Source organism: Carassius carassius, chromosome 23 (genome assembly GCF_963082965.1).
Source record: "Carassius carassius chromosome 23, fCarCar2.1, whole genome shotgun sequence".
In the NCBI taxonomy this organism is placed as follows: Eukaryota; Metazoa; Chordata; class Actinopteri; order Cypriniformes; family Cyprinidae; genus Carassius; species Carassius carassius.
In genome coordinates this window covers 22,421,962-22,439,805 of record NC_081777.1, presented here as the reverse complement: position 1 = coordinate 22,439,805, position 17,844 = coordinate 22,421,962, and the positions used below count along the sequence as shown (strand labels likewise).

Sequence of the window (17,844 nt, the reverse complement as noted above, 5' to 3'; positions counted from 1 at the left end):
CGAACATGAGCTACTTGCCTTGGTTGCAAAGCGAGCCGAAGAAGCCGGCCAGGCATTCACAGTGACCCGTGATGTGGTGACACGGCCCTGTGCTGTGCACACACTGTGGGCATGACTGGCTGCAGCGGTGCCCGTAGAAACCAGGAGGGCAAACTTTCACGGGGCATATGACAGCAAGTGGAGGAGAGGAGCAGAACAGAAAAGGCAACAGAGATTTGGAAGGAAGGATAAAGTGGGAAAGCAAGAAATTTAAATTTAGAGATTAGACACTTAATAAATAGAAAATATGAATACAAATATGTATTATTATGCTGAAGGATTTAGCGAACATACAGGCAACTATAGTAATAAAAATATTGTACAAAGCAGTTCACATTCGTACATAACATTCAGAAATATCAATATTTTTGCCCTTTTATTCAGTAAAATGTACTCTACCATTAAAAAGCTTTGAGTCAGTATTTTTGTTTAATAAATAGTAATAAATTACTATTTGTGACCCTGGACCACAAAACCAGTCATAAGTAGCACGTTATATTTGTAGCAATAGCCAACAATACTTTGAATTGATCAAAATGATCAATTTTCCTTTTATTCCAAAAATCATTAGGATATTAAGCAAAGATATTTTGCAAATTCCAACCGTAAATACATTAAAACTAAAAAAATTTTATTCATATTAATTGCAAAGAACTTAATTTGGACAACTTTAAAGGTGATTTTTTTTTTTGCACCCCTAGTGTCCAGATTTTCAAATAGTTGCATCTCAGCCAAATATTGTCTGATCCTTACAAACCATACATCAATAGAAAGCTCATTTTTAATATATATATATATATATATATATATATATATATATATATATATATATATATATATATATATATATATATATATATATATATATATATATATATATATATATATATGTTGAGATCTCAATTTCAAACTAAACCTTATGACTAGTTTTGTGGTCACATATTCAGCAAGAATGCATTAAACTTTGTAACAGTAGTTAATGTAACAAAAAAAAAAATTTATTCATCTTTTCATCACAGGAATAAATACATTTTTAAAACATTAAAACAACAAAAGCTGAAACAAAACAGCTGTTATTTTCAGTTCTAATAATATTTTACAATATTAAAATAATAAAATAATATTTTACAGTTACTATGCTGGTAATTTTTAAGGGTTTTTAGTGTGTGGAGAGACTGTACTCATATATTAATATGGGCTTGTATTATTTGTTATTTTATCTATTGTATTTATTGATGAGTAATTAGTTATTTATTGTGAATGGTTTTAACCGGACCTCAGTACCTAATTTCGTTCCAGATCATGTACATGCTTTGGAATGACAATAAAATCCTTTACCTTACCTTACCTTACCAATATTACTTTTTTTTACTTTATTTTTGATCAAATAAATTCAGCCTTGATGTGCATAAGACAATCTTACGGAGCTCAACATTTTGAATGGCAGTGTATAGAAATATACGTTAGCAATTCTTTTAACAGCCCTGAAACATTTCCGTAATGTAACAATCTATGGCCACTTGAGGTCTGAAACATTCTTCCAGGTGCTAGCGTTTATTCCTAAACCACAAAGCCACCGTCACCTGTACAACTAATATAGGCAGAAATAATGAGGGGGTTTTGTCGTCCTCATGGTCAGGCTCATTGTTTCACAGAGCATGAGGGCTCAGTCTCTGTCACTCAGCTCTGTCCAAGACGGGAGCTTCTGTGGGTCATTTTTCTTCATTAGTGTCTTGATTTGCTTTAATTGCTGTAGCTTTGTGTAATGCAGGAGAGTAGTGTGTGCTGACCCTTCCACCATGGGTGGTGGGCCTTTGTAATTAAGATAATTGTACAACAACTAACAGTATGGTGAAGATTAATCACATTCCCTTTCCTTTATCGCTGCAATCTTTGAACACACACTTGCATACACATCTCCTTACTGGTTCAATCTAAAGACACATGTCTGGATTATTTTTTACCCTACAATCAAGAAACATAAAAAATTAATTATATTTTAATTTTATTTATATTTTTAAAATTATATTTTAAGATTTTTTTTGCATTTTGACACCCTAAATTTTCCTAGTCTATTTTCAATATAACATTAATTTTTTTAAAATAATTTTAACTGAATTTGGCAACAATTTTGGCAAAAGTATTTATTGTAGACAGACAGACAGAGAAATAGATAACCTAACCTGGACATGTCTCCTGCCATATTACTGACTTTACCATATACAGACTATATTTGATCCTTGAAAATTACCAACAATCAGTCAGCTTATCTGTTGAGGGCACAGTGTGGTAAAGAGAAACAGCAAGAGCAAATCAGTGTTTTAAGAAGCAGACCCTTGAGAGACTGAGTAAACACTTCTCCTCATGGAGAGGCTGATGAGAGCCCCACATGGACACTGCATCTCTACAGCGATCCAGGCCTGAAGTGATTAAGACTTGTGTGATTAAAGATTTGCTTGCACACGTTCATGACTCTTTACTAAGTGCTTCCCTCTTCAACCGTCCCCACTCCACTCCCAGAGGGTCACCATCTGGATGTAACAGTCGTGAACCCCTCTCATCCCACCAGTTGTTTATCGTCTCAGTTGAAGTGCGTTCAAGTAAACCACTTATGTAACATGCTTTGAGAAGGTGACATTGTGTTAAGAGTGTCACTGGAATGAGAACTGAAGTTGACAGGAAGCTTACTTCTCTTGCAGGAAGTCCCGCGGTAGCCAGGAGCGCACACGCAGGTCCCGTCTTCAGGAGAGCAGGAGCCTCCGTTCTGGCATGAGCAGGTCATGGAGCAGTTAGGACCCCAGAAGCCTTGAGGGCAGATGCTGTCACAGTGGATGCCTGTTAAAACAAATGAGGGAAGTCTCACTGCATGTTCTCCATGTGCTTACATATTTACTATTATAGCAGAAAACAGGAGTGGGAATAGATGCAGGAAAGCAAAACAAAAGCAAAATAAATAAGTTGCTTGTCTCGAAAAGAGACATGTGCGATGGGGGATGCCTGATCCTTAAGGGCACTGCTTTTATAGTAAGCTAGTATCACATTTTCTATTGGAACAGCAACAGAGTACCAAGCAGGCTGCTCTGAAAGCACAAGTCCTGGTTTCAAAAGTGTGGGGTGTGTGTAGGTTCATGCATCTCTTGGCCGCAGAACTGGGCTGCTCTGTGCTGTGCTCTGTATATATTTTTGATCAGACTGGGCCTCCCTGCCAGTGTAGAGTGTTCATTAACAGGGCCAAGTCCCTCGAGTGGTTGAGCCTCCTCTCTCATTCTCTTTCAGCTGGTTTGTGTGTTGTGTGCTGGTCTTTTGAGTTCCACTAGGGACACGTTCAAGTGCGCACACTCGCACGCACACACACACAAATATATAAAGAAGAGACCTACTCATATATTATGTGAAAAAAAACTTTTATTTCGGATGTGATTAATCGTGATTAATTGTTTGACTCAAACAATTAATCATGATTAATCGCTTCCAAAATAAAAGATTTTGTTTACATAATATATGAGTGTGTACTGTGTATATTTATTATGTGTATATAAATACAAACACATGCTTATATATTTAAGAAAAATATGTTATGTTTATATATTAAATATATTTCTATATAATAAAAATATAATGTAAATATATAAATGTATATATATTTTTTTCAAAATATATACCATATATGTGTATATTTATATATACATAATAAATAAATTATATATTATTTAAACAAAAACTTTTATTTTGGATGTGATTAATCGTTTGACAGCACCAATATATATATATATTAGTGCTGTCAAATGATGTGGCTGCTGTCATCAATTTAAACAAAGCCATTAGTCATTTGGATCAATGAACTGACCATAGTTTTGACTAAGTACACCATTTATTTTTTGTTAAAATCAGTATAATTCTCATCCTCGAGTGGCTTATTGCTTTAATAATACAACTTAAATAAATTAGCATCTATATATTTCACACTCCATAAGCAAGATTGCATAGAAGGGAGAAATGATGTATACAGACACACATTCTCACACACATCCTTTCAAGCTTCAGCTCAGGAACCTCATTTACAATTTCCTTTGACAGAGACTTTCTGAACGAGTGGCACGGCCCATTAAAATGGCATTAGTCCCAGGTCTTTGAATTAGACTGGGTCTAAACTTCAGGGACAGGCATCATACCTGCTTCACCTCTGTGGCAGAACAGAGAAGTGGTCGGACGGAGAGGCAACGGGGATGTGCAGTTACGACAAGCCCAGCCACCGCTCATCAAAGGAGGGGCAAGCCTGTTTGAGCTTCTGCTGGGCTTGGCAGAAAAAAAGTCCTGCACTTCCTTTATTGTCAGCAATGAATGAGAATAGAAGAGTGCCCTGAAAGCCTAATGGTGACAAACAGAGGGGCTTTTGAGCAGAGCGACGGAGAAGAAAGAGGAGAAGTGACTCACTGCATATGAGACTTTTCTAGAAGAGGACTGCCAGGGGGAATGGCAGCCAATTAATGAGTGAAGAGCAAGTACCATCATATACAATCACTTTCCACCACACTTTACATGTTAAGTGGACACACGGGCGCACATGTAATGCAACGGTTTCTGCAGGACACTCTGTGTTATACCCATGATCCTCCAGTTTAGAGCCCCTGGAGCACCTAATATCGCACGTCCACATTTCTTTGCTTTTACACTCTATCCCTCTCTCAGTTATGTTGTCTCTTTCTCTTCCTCCCTCCATTAGACGCACACACAGTTTTATTGAAAGTGACTATTTAATTCCCGTCTCACACATCCCTCTCCTTCTCTCTTCTGATAAAACACACTCTCAGCTTGTCTGTCCTTGGGCATATCTTTCTGTATGCTGTACTCCTCTATTCTTTAGTAATATTTTTCATTTTTATCACAAAAATCTTCTAACTGCTGCTTTTCAAAGACAGTCCATATCCTTTTTTTTTTTTTTTTTTTTTTACCTTAATGAGTTCTTAATAAATATATTTTATTTGTAATTGTTATTTCTATTTCACAAAAATTTCCCATCTCTGGCCCTTAGAATTAAATTATTATTTTTTATAGCATTTTTTGCTGCTGTACTATTAAGCCTTCTATGCATATGCTTTTGTAATTATTAATTATTTTTATATAATACTTTGACCAGTTTCCATGACCTTTCCCGGTTGTGATAACTGGATAAGGATTTGTGAAAATAATTTTGGTTCATATGATTCACTTCAAATTAATTCACTGAATTAATGAAAATAACTAAATCAAAAGATTTTTTTAAAATTATTATTATGGCTTGCAAGTTTTACTGTACACAAAAGCCATATATAGCCAATGAATATATATAAATATACACACATACATATATATAAAAACTTTCTAAATAAAAATATAAAATTACAAATTTATTAATGTTCAAAAATGTCTTTAAATAGTCTTTTGGGACTGCGAGGAAGTTTTGAGAGATAGAGTTTCAGGGCTTTATAGGTACAGTAGTTGACTTGATTGCAAATGATTACACAGATACTATTTAAACTGAACTGAGATGATGACATCACTGAATTCAATGATGATCTGCCTTTAACCCGATTCGATTAAGTCAATTAACGCGTATACTTGATGAGGCATTTTCTCCTGATAAACCCGAAAAGAACTTAAATTACACTTTCAGTTTTGATCGTACAGATAAGAGCAATACATCAATCGAATCTGTAAAGGGTCTACGTTTTTGGTATACAGACATAATAACAACAAAACTCTGTGCATTTATTAAATAAAGATAACAATGTCTGCAGCCTTTGTCTGCACTGATTTACAAATGCGTCATTAAAATGAACTGTAACTCAGTGAATACTCAACGAAGAGACATGAGAGATATATATAAATAGAAAGCTTGACATGTCTACTTTTAAACTAAACAAGTGCTGCTGAAAACAAATATTCTGTGATAAAGTAATCCATATGAAAACAACATGACAAAACTTCTCCAGGCCCCAAAAATACCCTGAGACCTCAGAGGGTTAACTGTCATTTTGCTCTATAGACACATTGTTTACCTAATTAATGTTGTTCAGTTGGTTTGACACAATCTTTTTTTGTTTAAAGCGCTACATAAATAAAGGTGACGACTTGACTAGTATAGACTTTATAGTACAAACTTTTATTTTAGGATATCGATTCAAATTTGATATGACCTATTTAAATGAGCAACCTCAAAAACATGACTCCACATGAGATTCCATTCTTATGCAACCTCTCTCTCTCAATCTTATGTGTAGCTCATTCTCTTAAAGTCTTAGACCTGACGCTATCTTCTCACATATGCACTGTGTACATCTAGCTCTCCCTCTCTCTTTCTCTCTCTCTCTCTCTTTCTGTCTCTCTCGATAGCTTCCATAAATCAATGTTCTTCATAGTCTTTTTGTTCAGATGTTCGCAGTCTCTGAGGCCTATTTGCACCCTGGTGACTCCATTAGGCCTGGCAGATGGCGGAGACCTGGGCAGGATGCAGAGCATGAGATTTCTGCGAGGATGGCTCCTTCTTGCAGATAATGAAAGCCACATAATTTCCCAGTACACATGGTCAGAATTCAGAGACCTGAACGGAGAGAGTTATGGAGGGCCTGAAGGCAAAGTCACATACATCATCTCAACCTGTTCCCTTACGCTTCTTGTATAACATGTTCACATGCTGAAGAACTTGTAAACACAGCCCCTCTGTGATATTCAGACATGTCTGAGACCGTTGCAACAGAAGGTGTAAGCGCAGTGTGAAAGCCATATATGCAAACCGCAGGACGATTGCTTCATTCTGGGTCAGTGCAATCTAATTAGATAACATGTTCAGCAACGGTTATTATAAATGCTTCATGCTTTTGGAGATTTCATATTAATCTGCCTGCAGGCTGTTTGTCCTATGATAGCATCTTTTGGAGGCATGGTGGTCCTTTGTAGAATAATCTGAACAATATACACACACACATATGTAGAGTCGGTTTAATTTAACATACAACATTAGCAAGAGCTGAAATAAAAATGTGCTATTGCTTTGCTATTGAAATAAAATGGGATTTCATGTTTTCATAATTATATTTCAGAAAAAAAAATCATGAATTTTCCCTCAAGATGAAGGCAGTTGAAAGATTTATACTTTCATGATTACAAAGAAAACACAGATTTTATTATTTCTGGATTAGGCTGCTTTAAAAATTAACACTGCAATATTTTCTTGCAAAATCCATTACATTCTAACAATAAACTATGGCAGATGCTTCAGGGTGGATATTATATATTATATTTGTGTCATGAAGACACACTGGTATCTCGAGAGACCACAATATCTTCAAAATTCTGCCAGCAGACTCTTATAATGATTAGCAGCAGTATTACTACTAGTAGTAAGTCAGTTTCACACAGCTTGAGCAAGCAACGCTGCAGCGTAACTGTAACAGCAGGGTCTCATTGTACTTTCACACTGACAGTGTTTCTGCAGCGTAACAGAGCTGCGTCTCTATACAGAATATAAAGTAATTTCTGGATAACCACATTGGGGAGTCCTATAACAACTGGCGATAACATAAAATGGGCTATCCATAATTTGTACTTGATCATCTCGAAAACTTCATCCTCAGTGGGCAGCCATTTATGTTTCGGCACCCGGGGAGCAGTTGGGGGTTCGATGCCTTGCTCAAGGGCACCTAAGTCGTGGTATTGCTGGCCCGAGATTCGAACCCACAACCCTAGGATCAGGAATCAAACTCTCTAACCACTAGGCCACGACTTCCCCAAAGCCTGCATTAATTAAATAAAAAAAATACAGTAAAAATTGGGAAATATTGTAAAATATAATATTCCTGTCATGGCAAAGGTGAATTTACAGCAGCCATTGTTCCAGTCTTCAGTGTCACATGATCTTATAATATGATGATTTGGTGCTTAAGAAACATTTCTTATTTTTATGAAACGATGTTAAAAACAGACATGCTTTTTTGAAAACTTTGATAATTTTTTATACCATACTTTGATGAATAGAAAGTTCAATTTGAATAGACTTTACTGTCCCTTTTCATAAATTTAATGTGTCATATTTGCCTGTCAATTCTTCTTTTAACAATGAGTGAGTAATTCACTCCAGTATCTATGTTGCATCATAAAACCCTATTTTAACATGTCAATGTGATTATGTCACTGGTCATACACTCACCGGTCCATCCTGGCAAACAGCGACAGAATCCGCTCACAGGGTCGCATCCATCAGCGTGGTTACAGTCACAATGCTCGCGACACTCCAGTCCATATGTGCCATCCTGAATAACCACACACACAAACCATCTTGCTAAGCTTAAACTGCTCTGTCATGACAAATATTTATAAATCAAACGGCCAGTCTTGCTAGCCTCTGGCAGAGAAACAATGAAACTGGTCCCAGGAAGATACTCACGGGGCAGGGCTGCTGGCAGCGTTCCCCTCTCCAGCCTGAGGTACAGGTACAGGAGCCGTCGATTGTGTCACAAGCCGCACCATTGGCACACAAACAAGTCTGGTTACAGCCCAATCCCCAAGTCCCACTGGAGCACAGGATTGAGCAGTCTACACCCTGCCAACCTGTAAAGCAAAGGGAGACGGTACAGACATTCATTAAATTATTTGTCTACTTCTCCATTGGTTCCTTCAGTCATTTATTTTCTAAAATCCAAGTTTTTAACAATCTCTTTTTGAGTTCTAGCCAAAGCTTCTCGAGTTTTATTATAACAGTGTTCAATTAATAGAGCGGGAAGAGGGGGAAGTGAGGTCACGTCTTAACAGAAGCCAGAGGATTCTTGTCTCCCTCGGCTCACGTCAAGGAGTTGAATATATGCATGGCTTGAGGTCAACATAAGAGCAGAGTGGGATAGGCAGAGAGGTTGTGTAGCACACTGGGGTTCTGCATTATGAATGGGATGAGGATTTTAAACGTACTGTCTCTAATGAGCTTCCTTCCAAACTGGAGAGACCTGAACGAATACTCTGCTGGTGCAGGCCTTTAAGGACGAGTCCATGTTTATGCAACAATAAAGGCCATCCCGCAGGTATGGTTAGCTGTGGTCAGCCAAACGATGAGCACTCACAGGGCTCTTGTGGATTCACGCTGCATTTTTTATGCTATTACAGGCTAAAAAGGCCATATGTGCATTAAAGTGCTAAGTGGTTATATATCCTTTGAAAGTGACCTGGAGAGACTTTGGATCCTTTGATATTGAAACACCAGTTTTTCCGTAATGACAGAGATGGATATATACAGAACAGATGGGGATGTTATTTACTTTTTTTTTTCTTAATGTCTGATGTCCGGAAAGTGTTTTTGGAGTATAACCGGCATTCCTAATTTTTATTTATAGACAGGGTTAATTCTCTAAACATTGACATCACTGTTTTAAAAGGGAATTAGAAAATGATGAATTAGTCCCAGAGTAATCGAACGTAAAGATTACGACTTTTCCTTAGCATCTGATTTCATGCATTGATTGTTTATTGATTAATTTGTACAGGTCAAGCTATAATCTTGTTATTAGGCTGGTTGTAAACCCATAGTCTCTCATGGCTCTCTCTCTATTCATGTCTATAAGAAAAATGAGGGAATAAGGATTAAAGGTAGAAGTAGAGACCATTATGCTGTACCTTCTTTACAGATGCAGGAGCCGTCGATTGGTGAGCAGGATGCCTGGTTGTGGCAGTGGCAGGCGGAAGTGCAGTTAGTACCGTATAGTGCAAGTGGGCAGGTATGGGAACAGTCGTCGCCCTGAAAAACACACAGAGATGAACTGCTCAAGAAATGTATATTAAACAAATTTTGCCCTGGCAACTATCTACAACAATATATAAACTGCACAGTAATGTGTGGAACCACACAGAACATTTTAGCCAGTGTTAGGGAGTAACTCACATGTAATGGCATTTCGTTATTAAATTACAAAATAAGGTTACACTTGATTTTAAGCCATGTTCTTGTTACAGAGTAATTATACATTTAGGTACTGAGTAATATTAATTAACTACATGTCATGTACTTCCATGTAATCATGCATAATCAGGGAACTACACTAACCTTTTCCACTGGTGGCACTTGCACTACTTACTTTTTCAGTTACTGGCACAAAACATGATTTGGTCGCACAAATTATTTATAGTAAGCCACTCTTGATAATAATGAACAATAATGAAACTGCATTGCATACAGATGTGCTTTTTATTTTACTTGCTATCTTTTAAACCACATTCCTTCTTGTTTTATTTATTACTGTCACGGCAGGGATCCAATGAGGCACGGAGATAGAACCAATTGCGAGTAAGTCTTTTATTAAGGGCAATCCAAAAGGGTAAACAGTCCAGGCAGAGGTTGATACCAAACAAAACAAAACCAAACCAAACCAAACATAAACAAACAAGGACACAAGGCAAGAGCACGACAAGATGACGGACATGAATTAAACAACGACTCCGTGACACATACTAAGACAGACCGGGTTATATACACAAAAGGATAATGGGGAAACAGGAGACAGGTGGGGAACAATCAATTAACTAAACAAGGAGGAAGGTGACCAAATAAGGAGACAGGAAGTGATAATATGATAAACACCGTGGGAACTGAGGACACCTAGTGGAACCCCAGGGAACACAACCCAGACACTGTGACAGTACCCCCTTTCTACGGAGCGGCTCCCAGACGCTCCAAGACAGACACAAAACAGAGACCAGGAGGGAGGTGGACAGGTGGAGGCTCAGGGGGAGGGACGGAGGGCCAGAAAAGAAAAACATGGGGAACAGGCACCAGAATGTAAACACAACACAGAAAGACCAGGAGGGAGGAGGACAGGAGGAGGTTCAGGGGGAGGGACGGAGGGCCAGACTAACAGAAAGGAACAGGGACAGACATTAACACAAAAACCAAAGGAAAAAACAACATGAAGCCCCCCAGGGCGGAGCAGAAGACCACCACACCCTTGTGGTCAAGGCCAGAGCCCTCCAGGGCGGAGCGGAAGACCACCACAACCGTGTAGTCAGGGCAAGCGCCCCCCAGGGCGGAGCGGAAGACCACCATGTCCGTGTGGTCAGAGCGGAAGCCCCCCAGGGCGGAGCAGAAGACCACCATGTCCGTGTGGTCAGAGCGGAAGCCCCCCAGGGCGGAGCAGAAGACCACCACAACCTTGTGGTCGAGGCCAGAGTTCCCCAGGGCAGAGCAGAAGACCACCACCACCATGTGGTCAGGGCGGAAGGCCCCCAGGACGGAGCAGAAGACCACCACCCCCCTGTGGTCAAAGCGGAAGCCCTCCAGGGCGGAGCAGAAGACCACCACATCCCTGTGGTCGATGCACAAAGCCCCCAGGGCGGATCAGAAGCCCACCACTTCCGTGCGGCCGGATCAACGGGAGGACGAGACTCTGGTAATTCCATGGTGTCTCTACTGGACTCCAGAAGATCGGTGCTGGCCTGACACTGCTCATGAAGATCATTGGTGACTTGCATTTGCTCATGAAGATCAATGGTGACTTGCCTTTGTTCATGAAGATCAGAGGTGACTTGCCTTTGTTCATGAAGATCAGAGGTGACTTGACTCAGTCCTTGAAGATCACCGGTGACTTGACTCGGCTCTGAAAGATCACCGGTGACTTGACTCGGCTCTGAAAGATCACCGGTGACTTGACTCGGCTCTGAAAGGTCAAAGGTGACTTGACTCGGCTCTGAAAGGTCAAAGGTGACTGGCACCTGACTCGGCTCTGAAAGGTCAACGGTGACTGGCACCTGACTCGACTCCGGAGGGTCCACGGGCACCTGACTCGACTCCGGAGGGTCCACGGGCACCTGACTCGACTCCGGAGGGTCCACGGGCACCTGACTCGACTCCGGAGGGTCCACGGGCACCTGACTCGACTCCGGAGGGTCCACGGGCACCTGACTCGACTCCGGAGGGTCCACGGGCACCTGACTCGACTCCGGAGGGTCCACGGGCACCTGACTCGACTCCGGAGGGTCCACGGGCACCTGACTCGACTCCGGAGGGTCCACGGGCACCTGACTCGACTCCGAAGGGTCCACGGGCACCTGACTCGACTCCGAAGGGTCCACGGGCACCTGACTCGACTCTGAAGGGTCAGCTGAGACTCTCATCCTGTGCAGCGGCGCTGGGCAAGCAGCCATCTTGGGCCATGACTCTGGACAGGCGGCCATCTTGTACTGTGGTGCTGGGCTGGCGGCCATCTGGGGTTGTGGTGCTGGACTGGCGGCCATCTTGTACTGTGGCGCTGGACCGGTGGCCAATTTGGGCATTGGCGCTGGGTTAGCGGCCATCTTGTGCTGTGGCGCTAGGCTGACGGCCATCTTGGGCTGTGGCACTGAACCGTTGGCCAAAGTGGGCATTGGCGCTGGGCTGGCGGCCATCTTGTACTGTGGCGCTGGACTGGTGGCCAATTTGGGCATTGGCGCTGGGTTGGCGGCCATCTTGGGCTGTGGCGCTGGAACGGTGGCCAATTTGGGCATTGGCGCTGGGTTAGCGGCCATCTTGTGCTGTGGCGCTTGGCTGGTAGCCATCCTGGGCAGTGATGCTGGACTGGCGGCCATCTTGGATGGTGGCGCTTGGCTGGTAGCCATCCTGGGCAGTGGTGCTGGACTGGCGGCCATCTTGGGTTGTGGCGCTGGAACGGTGGCCAATTTGGGCATTGGCGCTGGGTTAGCGGCCATCTTGTGCTGTGGCGCTTGGCTGGTAGCCATCCTGGGCAGTGGTGCTGGACTGGCGGTCATCTTGGGTTGTGGCGCTTGGCTGGTTGCCATCCTGGGCAGTGGTGCTGGTCTGACGACCACCCCGCCGGAAGAGACAGAAGTGGCTGGGGCATCCCACCGAAGCCGATGCTGCAGGTAGCGCACGAATTCCCAGAATTCCAGTGTCTCTAACTGCGCCATCTCCTCCTGAGACACTGGATCATCCAGCCCGCCATTGAAATAGTCCTTGAGGGCCGCATCATTGTAGCCCATGCCCTTGGCCAGGGACCAGAACACCTGAGCCAGGGCACCCACTTCATTTCCCTCTTGGCGGAGGGCGATCAACCGAAGATACTTGGCTCTCCGCTCCGCCATCTTGGCTGGGGAACGGAAAGACGACATACCGCTGGTTCCTAGAATGACGGAGTCGTTCTGTCACGGCAGGGATCCAATGAGGCACGGAGATAGAACCAATTGCGAGTAAGTCTTTTATTAAGGGCAATCCAAAAGGGTAAACAGTCCAGGCAGAGGTCGATACCAAACCAAACCAAACCAAACCAAACCAAACCAAACCAAACCAAACCAAACCAAACCAAACCAAACCAAACCAAACCAAACCAAACATAAACATAAACATAAACAAACAAGGACACAAGGCAAGAGCACGACAAGATGACGGACATGAATTAAACAACGACTCCGTGACACATACTAAGACAGACCGGGTTATATACACAAAAGGATAATGGGGAAACAGGAGACAGGTGGGGAACAATCAATTAACTAAACAAGGAGGAAGGTGACCAAATAAGGAGACAGGAAGTGATAATATGATAAACACCGTGGGAACTGAGGACACCTAGTGGAACCCCAGGGAACACAACCCAGACACTGTGACAATTACAGTACACACAGGGCATTGCTCCGTCTTGGTACCTTAACGCAGGGCCGTAGCTGGGGTTAGAGGGGCCCTGGTGCAGGTTGTACAGTGGGCCCCGTTTGAAATGGTTTAATTTGTACTGTATGTCTATTTATTTATTTGTGCTATTTACACAATGTTTACATTTTTAAGTTTGTTTTTGTTAATTTAAAATAGCACTGCATAGTCTTCACTGTAAAATAAAATACACAGTCAAACCAAAATGTTTTCAGACACCTTCAACTTTTCTCACATTATCACATTTTCTATAGTTTAGAAATTGGTAATAAACTCAGAGTTAAACTGTGTCAGAACAAATTCCTCTTGATAATGTCAGATAGCTTTGATAGAAAGATATGTAATGGAATCAACCAAAACTTCAGACAACTGTCAGTATGACAATATTTACACAACTATCCATACTTTTGTTGAACAATTACCAAGCAAGCAATGCTTAATTTTGTTCAGTCTGTGGTGTGAAAAGGTTGCATTAGAAATTAAAGAAAGAAACACTTAAGCAAAACATGGTCAGGTCCCCAATTTAATTTTTTAAACAAGATTAGGACAGATCACTGTTTTTTGCTATACTCACTTACATAAATGAACTAGTGTCCTGCACCCACTAGTAAAACAATATAATAAATTATATCAGATTTTTGGATTGACTGAGGATAAATTCTTGTTAAAACTACAAAGTAATTCATTCAAGAGCAGTGCGTGATTTACTTTAATTTTCATACATTAAAGACACCGACAGCAGAGCTAGTAAATTAGGCGCGGTCACTTTAAGAGACAATGCATCCATTATAATGATACACATCCCATTTCTTTCTCAACTCTTTACTTTCGCTTAAGACATAACCACAGACATTTGAACACACTTTCCAAGACGGGTATTTTTACATATTTTCTATATATTTGTTGTCGGTACAAAAGCAAGAAGATTTTGAGACGCGTTTCTACGTGCGCCCTGAACACCGCGGTGCTGAATTGAGCTCTTTTGCTTCTCGCTCTTTTTTTTCTGTTTGTTTAAACTGCGATTTGTATTTGTTCGTTCAGGTGCAGGAGGACGCGAACGTCCTGAAGGAGAGCTCGGTTCAGTGTTGCTGTCTGTGAGAGTCTCTCTCATGCGCACCGAACACAGCGCGCGAGTAACCAGCTACTCAGTTCAGCTTTCCCGCATCTTGTGTTTGAATGCTTTAAACTCTTTAGCCAACTTGACGTGTTGAATGCTCGGAGCACGTTATAAAACGTATTCTTAAAATTCACATTTCTGTTTTATTAAATGCTCATATTAAATCATAGCATAACACATAAGCAGGTACAAAAATAATCAGTGATACATTTGCAACCCCATAAAAATTAGGGTCGCAATGGCATTTCAAAAGGTCGCATATGCGACCATTTTGGTCGCAGTGTAGTTCCCTGATAATTCATTGTAATTATAGTAGTAAGTACATGTAACATTTAACAAGGTCACCTTATAAAGTTTTACCCAAAATAAATGTAACTGTAATCATTCACTGTGTGATGTGTAATGTGTAATTAAATTACAATTACTAACAAAGGGGGTTACGCCTGATTTTTTTTCACACATACAGATTTTATTTATTTCTTTCCCAAATTGAGATACCAATGTTTCAGCAGTTTAGGACACATAATTCTTTTTATTTCCTTGGAGAGGTTTGGATTTATGTATATGATTTATTTCAAGGTGAATGTTTTTTTTTTAAGTAGGTATTGTAATCTATAACCCGTTACATTTCCAAAGTAACCTTCTCAACACTGATTTTAGAAATGATATAGCCACACCCTGGCAACCACTCACGATAAACTAGCAATAGAACAGCAATGTGATAAAACCACTCAGAACACTCCAGCAGCCGTATAATAACCATCTAGAACTTTTTAACAACTACATAGCAACACCCTGGCATCCACTCACAATAGCCTAGAAACACAATAGCAATGTGCTAAAACTACCCACAACATCTTGGCAACCACCCAGAACAACCTACCTGTAAACCCTACAACAAAGTGCAAAACCACCTAGAACATTTTAGCAACACCCTGGCAAGCTTTTATGAAAAAAATAGCACCATAATAGCTAATTTTACTCAGGCAGGCAGAAAAAGAATTCAGTTAATAGAATTATTCTCTGCTTTGGAAACCATCTACAACAACTTTGGAACTACAGAGCAGTGTCTTAAACCACCCAGTACACCTTATTATCCAATGGCCACATAGCAACACCCTGGTAACCACATCCAGCTTTATCTAGCAACGGATGTGCTAAAACTACCCCAAAAATCTCAGCAAGCATATAAAAATGGCGAAAACCACCCAGAACATTTTAACAACTGCATAGTAACACCCTTGCAACCACCCACAACAGCCACCTTAGAGACCACCCAAATCACCCAACAACCTACAACAATATGCAAAACCTCCCAGAATATTTTAACCACAACATAGCAACACCCTGGCAACCACTAACAACATCCTAGCATCATAAGAGTGAGTTCTGCTCAGATAGGCACACATTTCTTTCAAAAAAGTTTTTATCACAATTTTTCTCCACTTACTTATGTAATTTTATACTCTAACACGAGCACTGTGCTGTGAAGTGTGACTCCAAATCCCATCTGAGGATTAAGCGAAACTTCAACTGAAAATTTCCTGCAAAACATTCTTTGCATCAGAATTTGATACAGTTCAAATGAGTAGAGAGGTGGAGAACACATTTGTACAGCAGCAAACCTAAAGTCCATGTGTAGCTAGTCTCCTTGTTGCAGTCACACAGAGTTTGGCAGCGGACGCTCAGAGCTAAAGGCTCGCTTTCCCCAGCCGCATTAATGAGCTGACAGCCCCTGGCCCTTGGCACCTCCGTCCATCCCCCAGAAAAGTATTGCTGATGACTGACAGACACTGTGTTCTTAAGCTGTTCCTCAGCCAAACAACACCAGCACAATCTCTGTGCTTTACCAGGCTCAGCAGGGGAATCACCTGTATCCCAGCGCTGGCCATTACCGGTGTCTTTTTGCCTCATCCCTGTCTCTGACTGACAGCTGACAAAATGATTTAGACTCCCAATTAGTGGGGTAATGGCAGTGTGCTGTGCGTCTCCTGCCTCTGTCTCCCCGGTGCAGGGGACGGAGCAGCAAAGGACCCACTCTCTCATTATCATCTGGAACTAGGTCTGAGTGGAAAGCAGGATAAGATATGCCACAGGACGCCATGGGCACTGAGCAGGACAGACTCTCGCTCGCTCACTTGCTCTCTCTCTATACAGTATATTTTTTTGTTTCTCCACGCTCTCTCCTTCTTTCAATCTGTCATCATTTATCTCGCTCGCTCGCTTTGATACAATCATCTCCAATATTTTCTCTTACTCCCACTCTTTTCTTTCTTGTATGCTCTCTTTCTTTTTCATTCTCACTCTCCCACATTCCCCCATTGTATTCCCCATTTCAAATATTCTACCTCTCCATCTGCTTCGCTCGTCCATCCACTCCCCACATGAAAAGCTTACATCTGTGGATTAATTTTTCATCAATCTACGTGCAGTTATCTTTGTTCCACTCAAAAGTGACAGCAAGCAGACTGCTAACAATGGCAGTTCTGTTCTACGGAAAAAGACTTAAAACTATCGGTGCAGGCAGCCGAATATGGGGTGAGAAAGTTAGTTTGTTCGACTTTTCAGCAGACCTGCAATTTACTGGTGAATGGGTTGGAGGAGGTAAAAGAGTCTCTGGCTCACAAATGACCACAGGGATTTAGCGAGACCCGTGAATGCTCCAGATTACACTGACACAGGCCTGAGAGCACTCATTCAACTGGGTGACTAAACTCCTCTAAAAGCAGGCTAAAGTCAGACTTATGTTTAGAGGTTAAATATTCTTAAATATTTGCTTTATAATGAAATCAACAAAAATAATTGGTACATTCAAAAAGCTATCAAGCTTTAAAAGGTACATTTTATATTCAGTGAGGTCCAAAAATCTGGGAACATATTTAACATCTTTAATACAGTATTTTTTAAATATTAAAATGATGATTTTTAGGATAAAAATAATTAATATTATATAAAATTATATTACTATTGATTACTATTGATAAGCAAATTTATTACACTGATCACTTGAGTTTCTTTGTGAAAAAAGACAGTT

General features: G+C 40.9%; 1 protein-coding gene across 2 annotated transcripts in view; it reads right to left on the bottom strand.

Annotated features, from left to right (window-relative positions):
* The window catches only part of LOC132101526 (multiple epidermal growth factor-like domains protein 11), a 106,404-nt gene that overhangs the window by 14,637 nt on the left and 73,923 nt on the right, over positions 1–17,844 (bottom strand). Inside the window, exons 12-16 of one of the 2 annotated variants that reach the window (XM_059506558.1) lie at positions 9,679–9,799; positions 8,462–8,625; positions 8,225–8,327; positions 2,728–2,874; positions 19–153 (exon numbers count right to left, since the gene is read on the bottom strand). In XM_059506558.1, coding sequence (XP_059362541.1) covers positions 19–153; positions 2,728–2,874; positions 8,225–8,327; positions 8,462–8,625; positions 9,679–9,799 — 670 coding nt within the window. Of the gene's footprint in view, positions 154–2,727; positions 2,875–8,224; positions 8,328–8,461; positions 8,626–9,678; positions 9,800–17,844 lie in introns of both variants that reach the window. The other variant, XM_059506557.1, reaches the window with a different exon arrangement.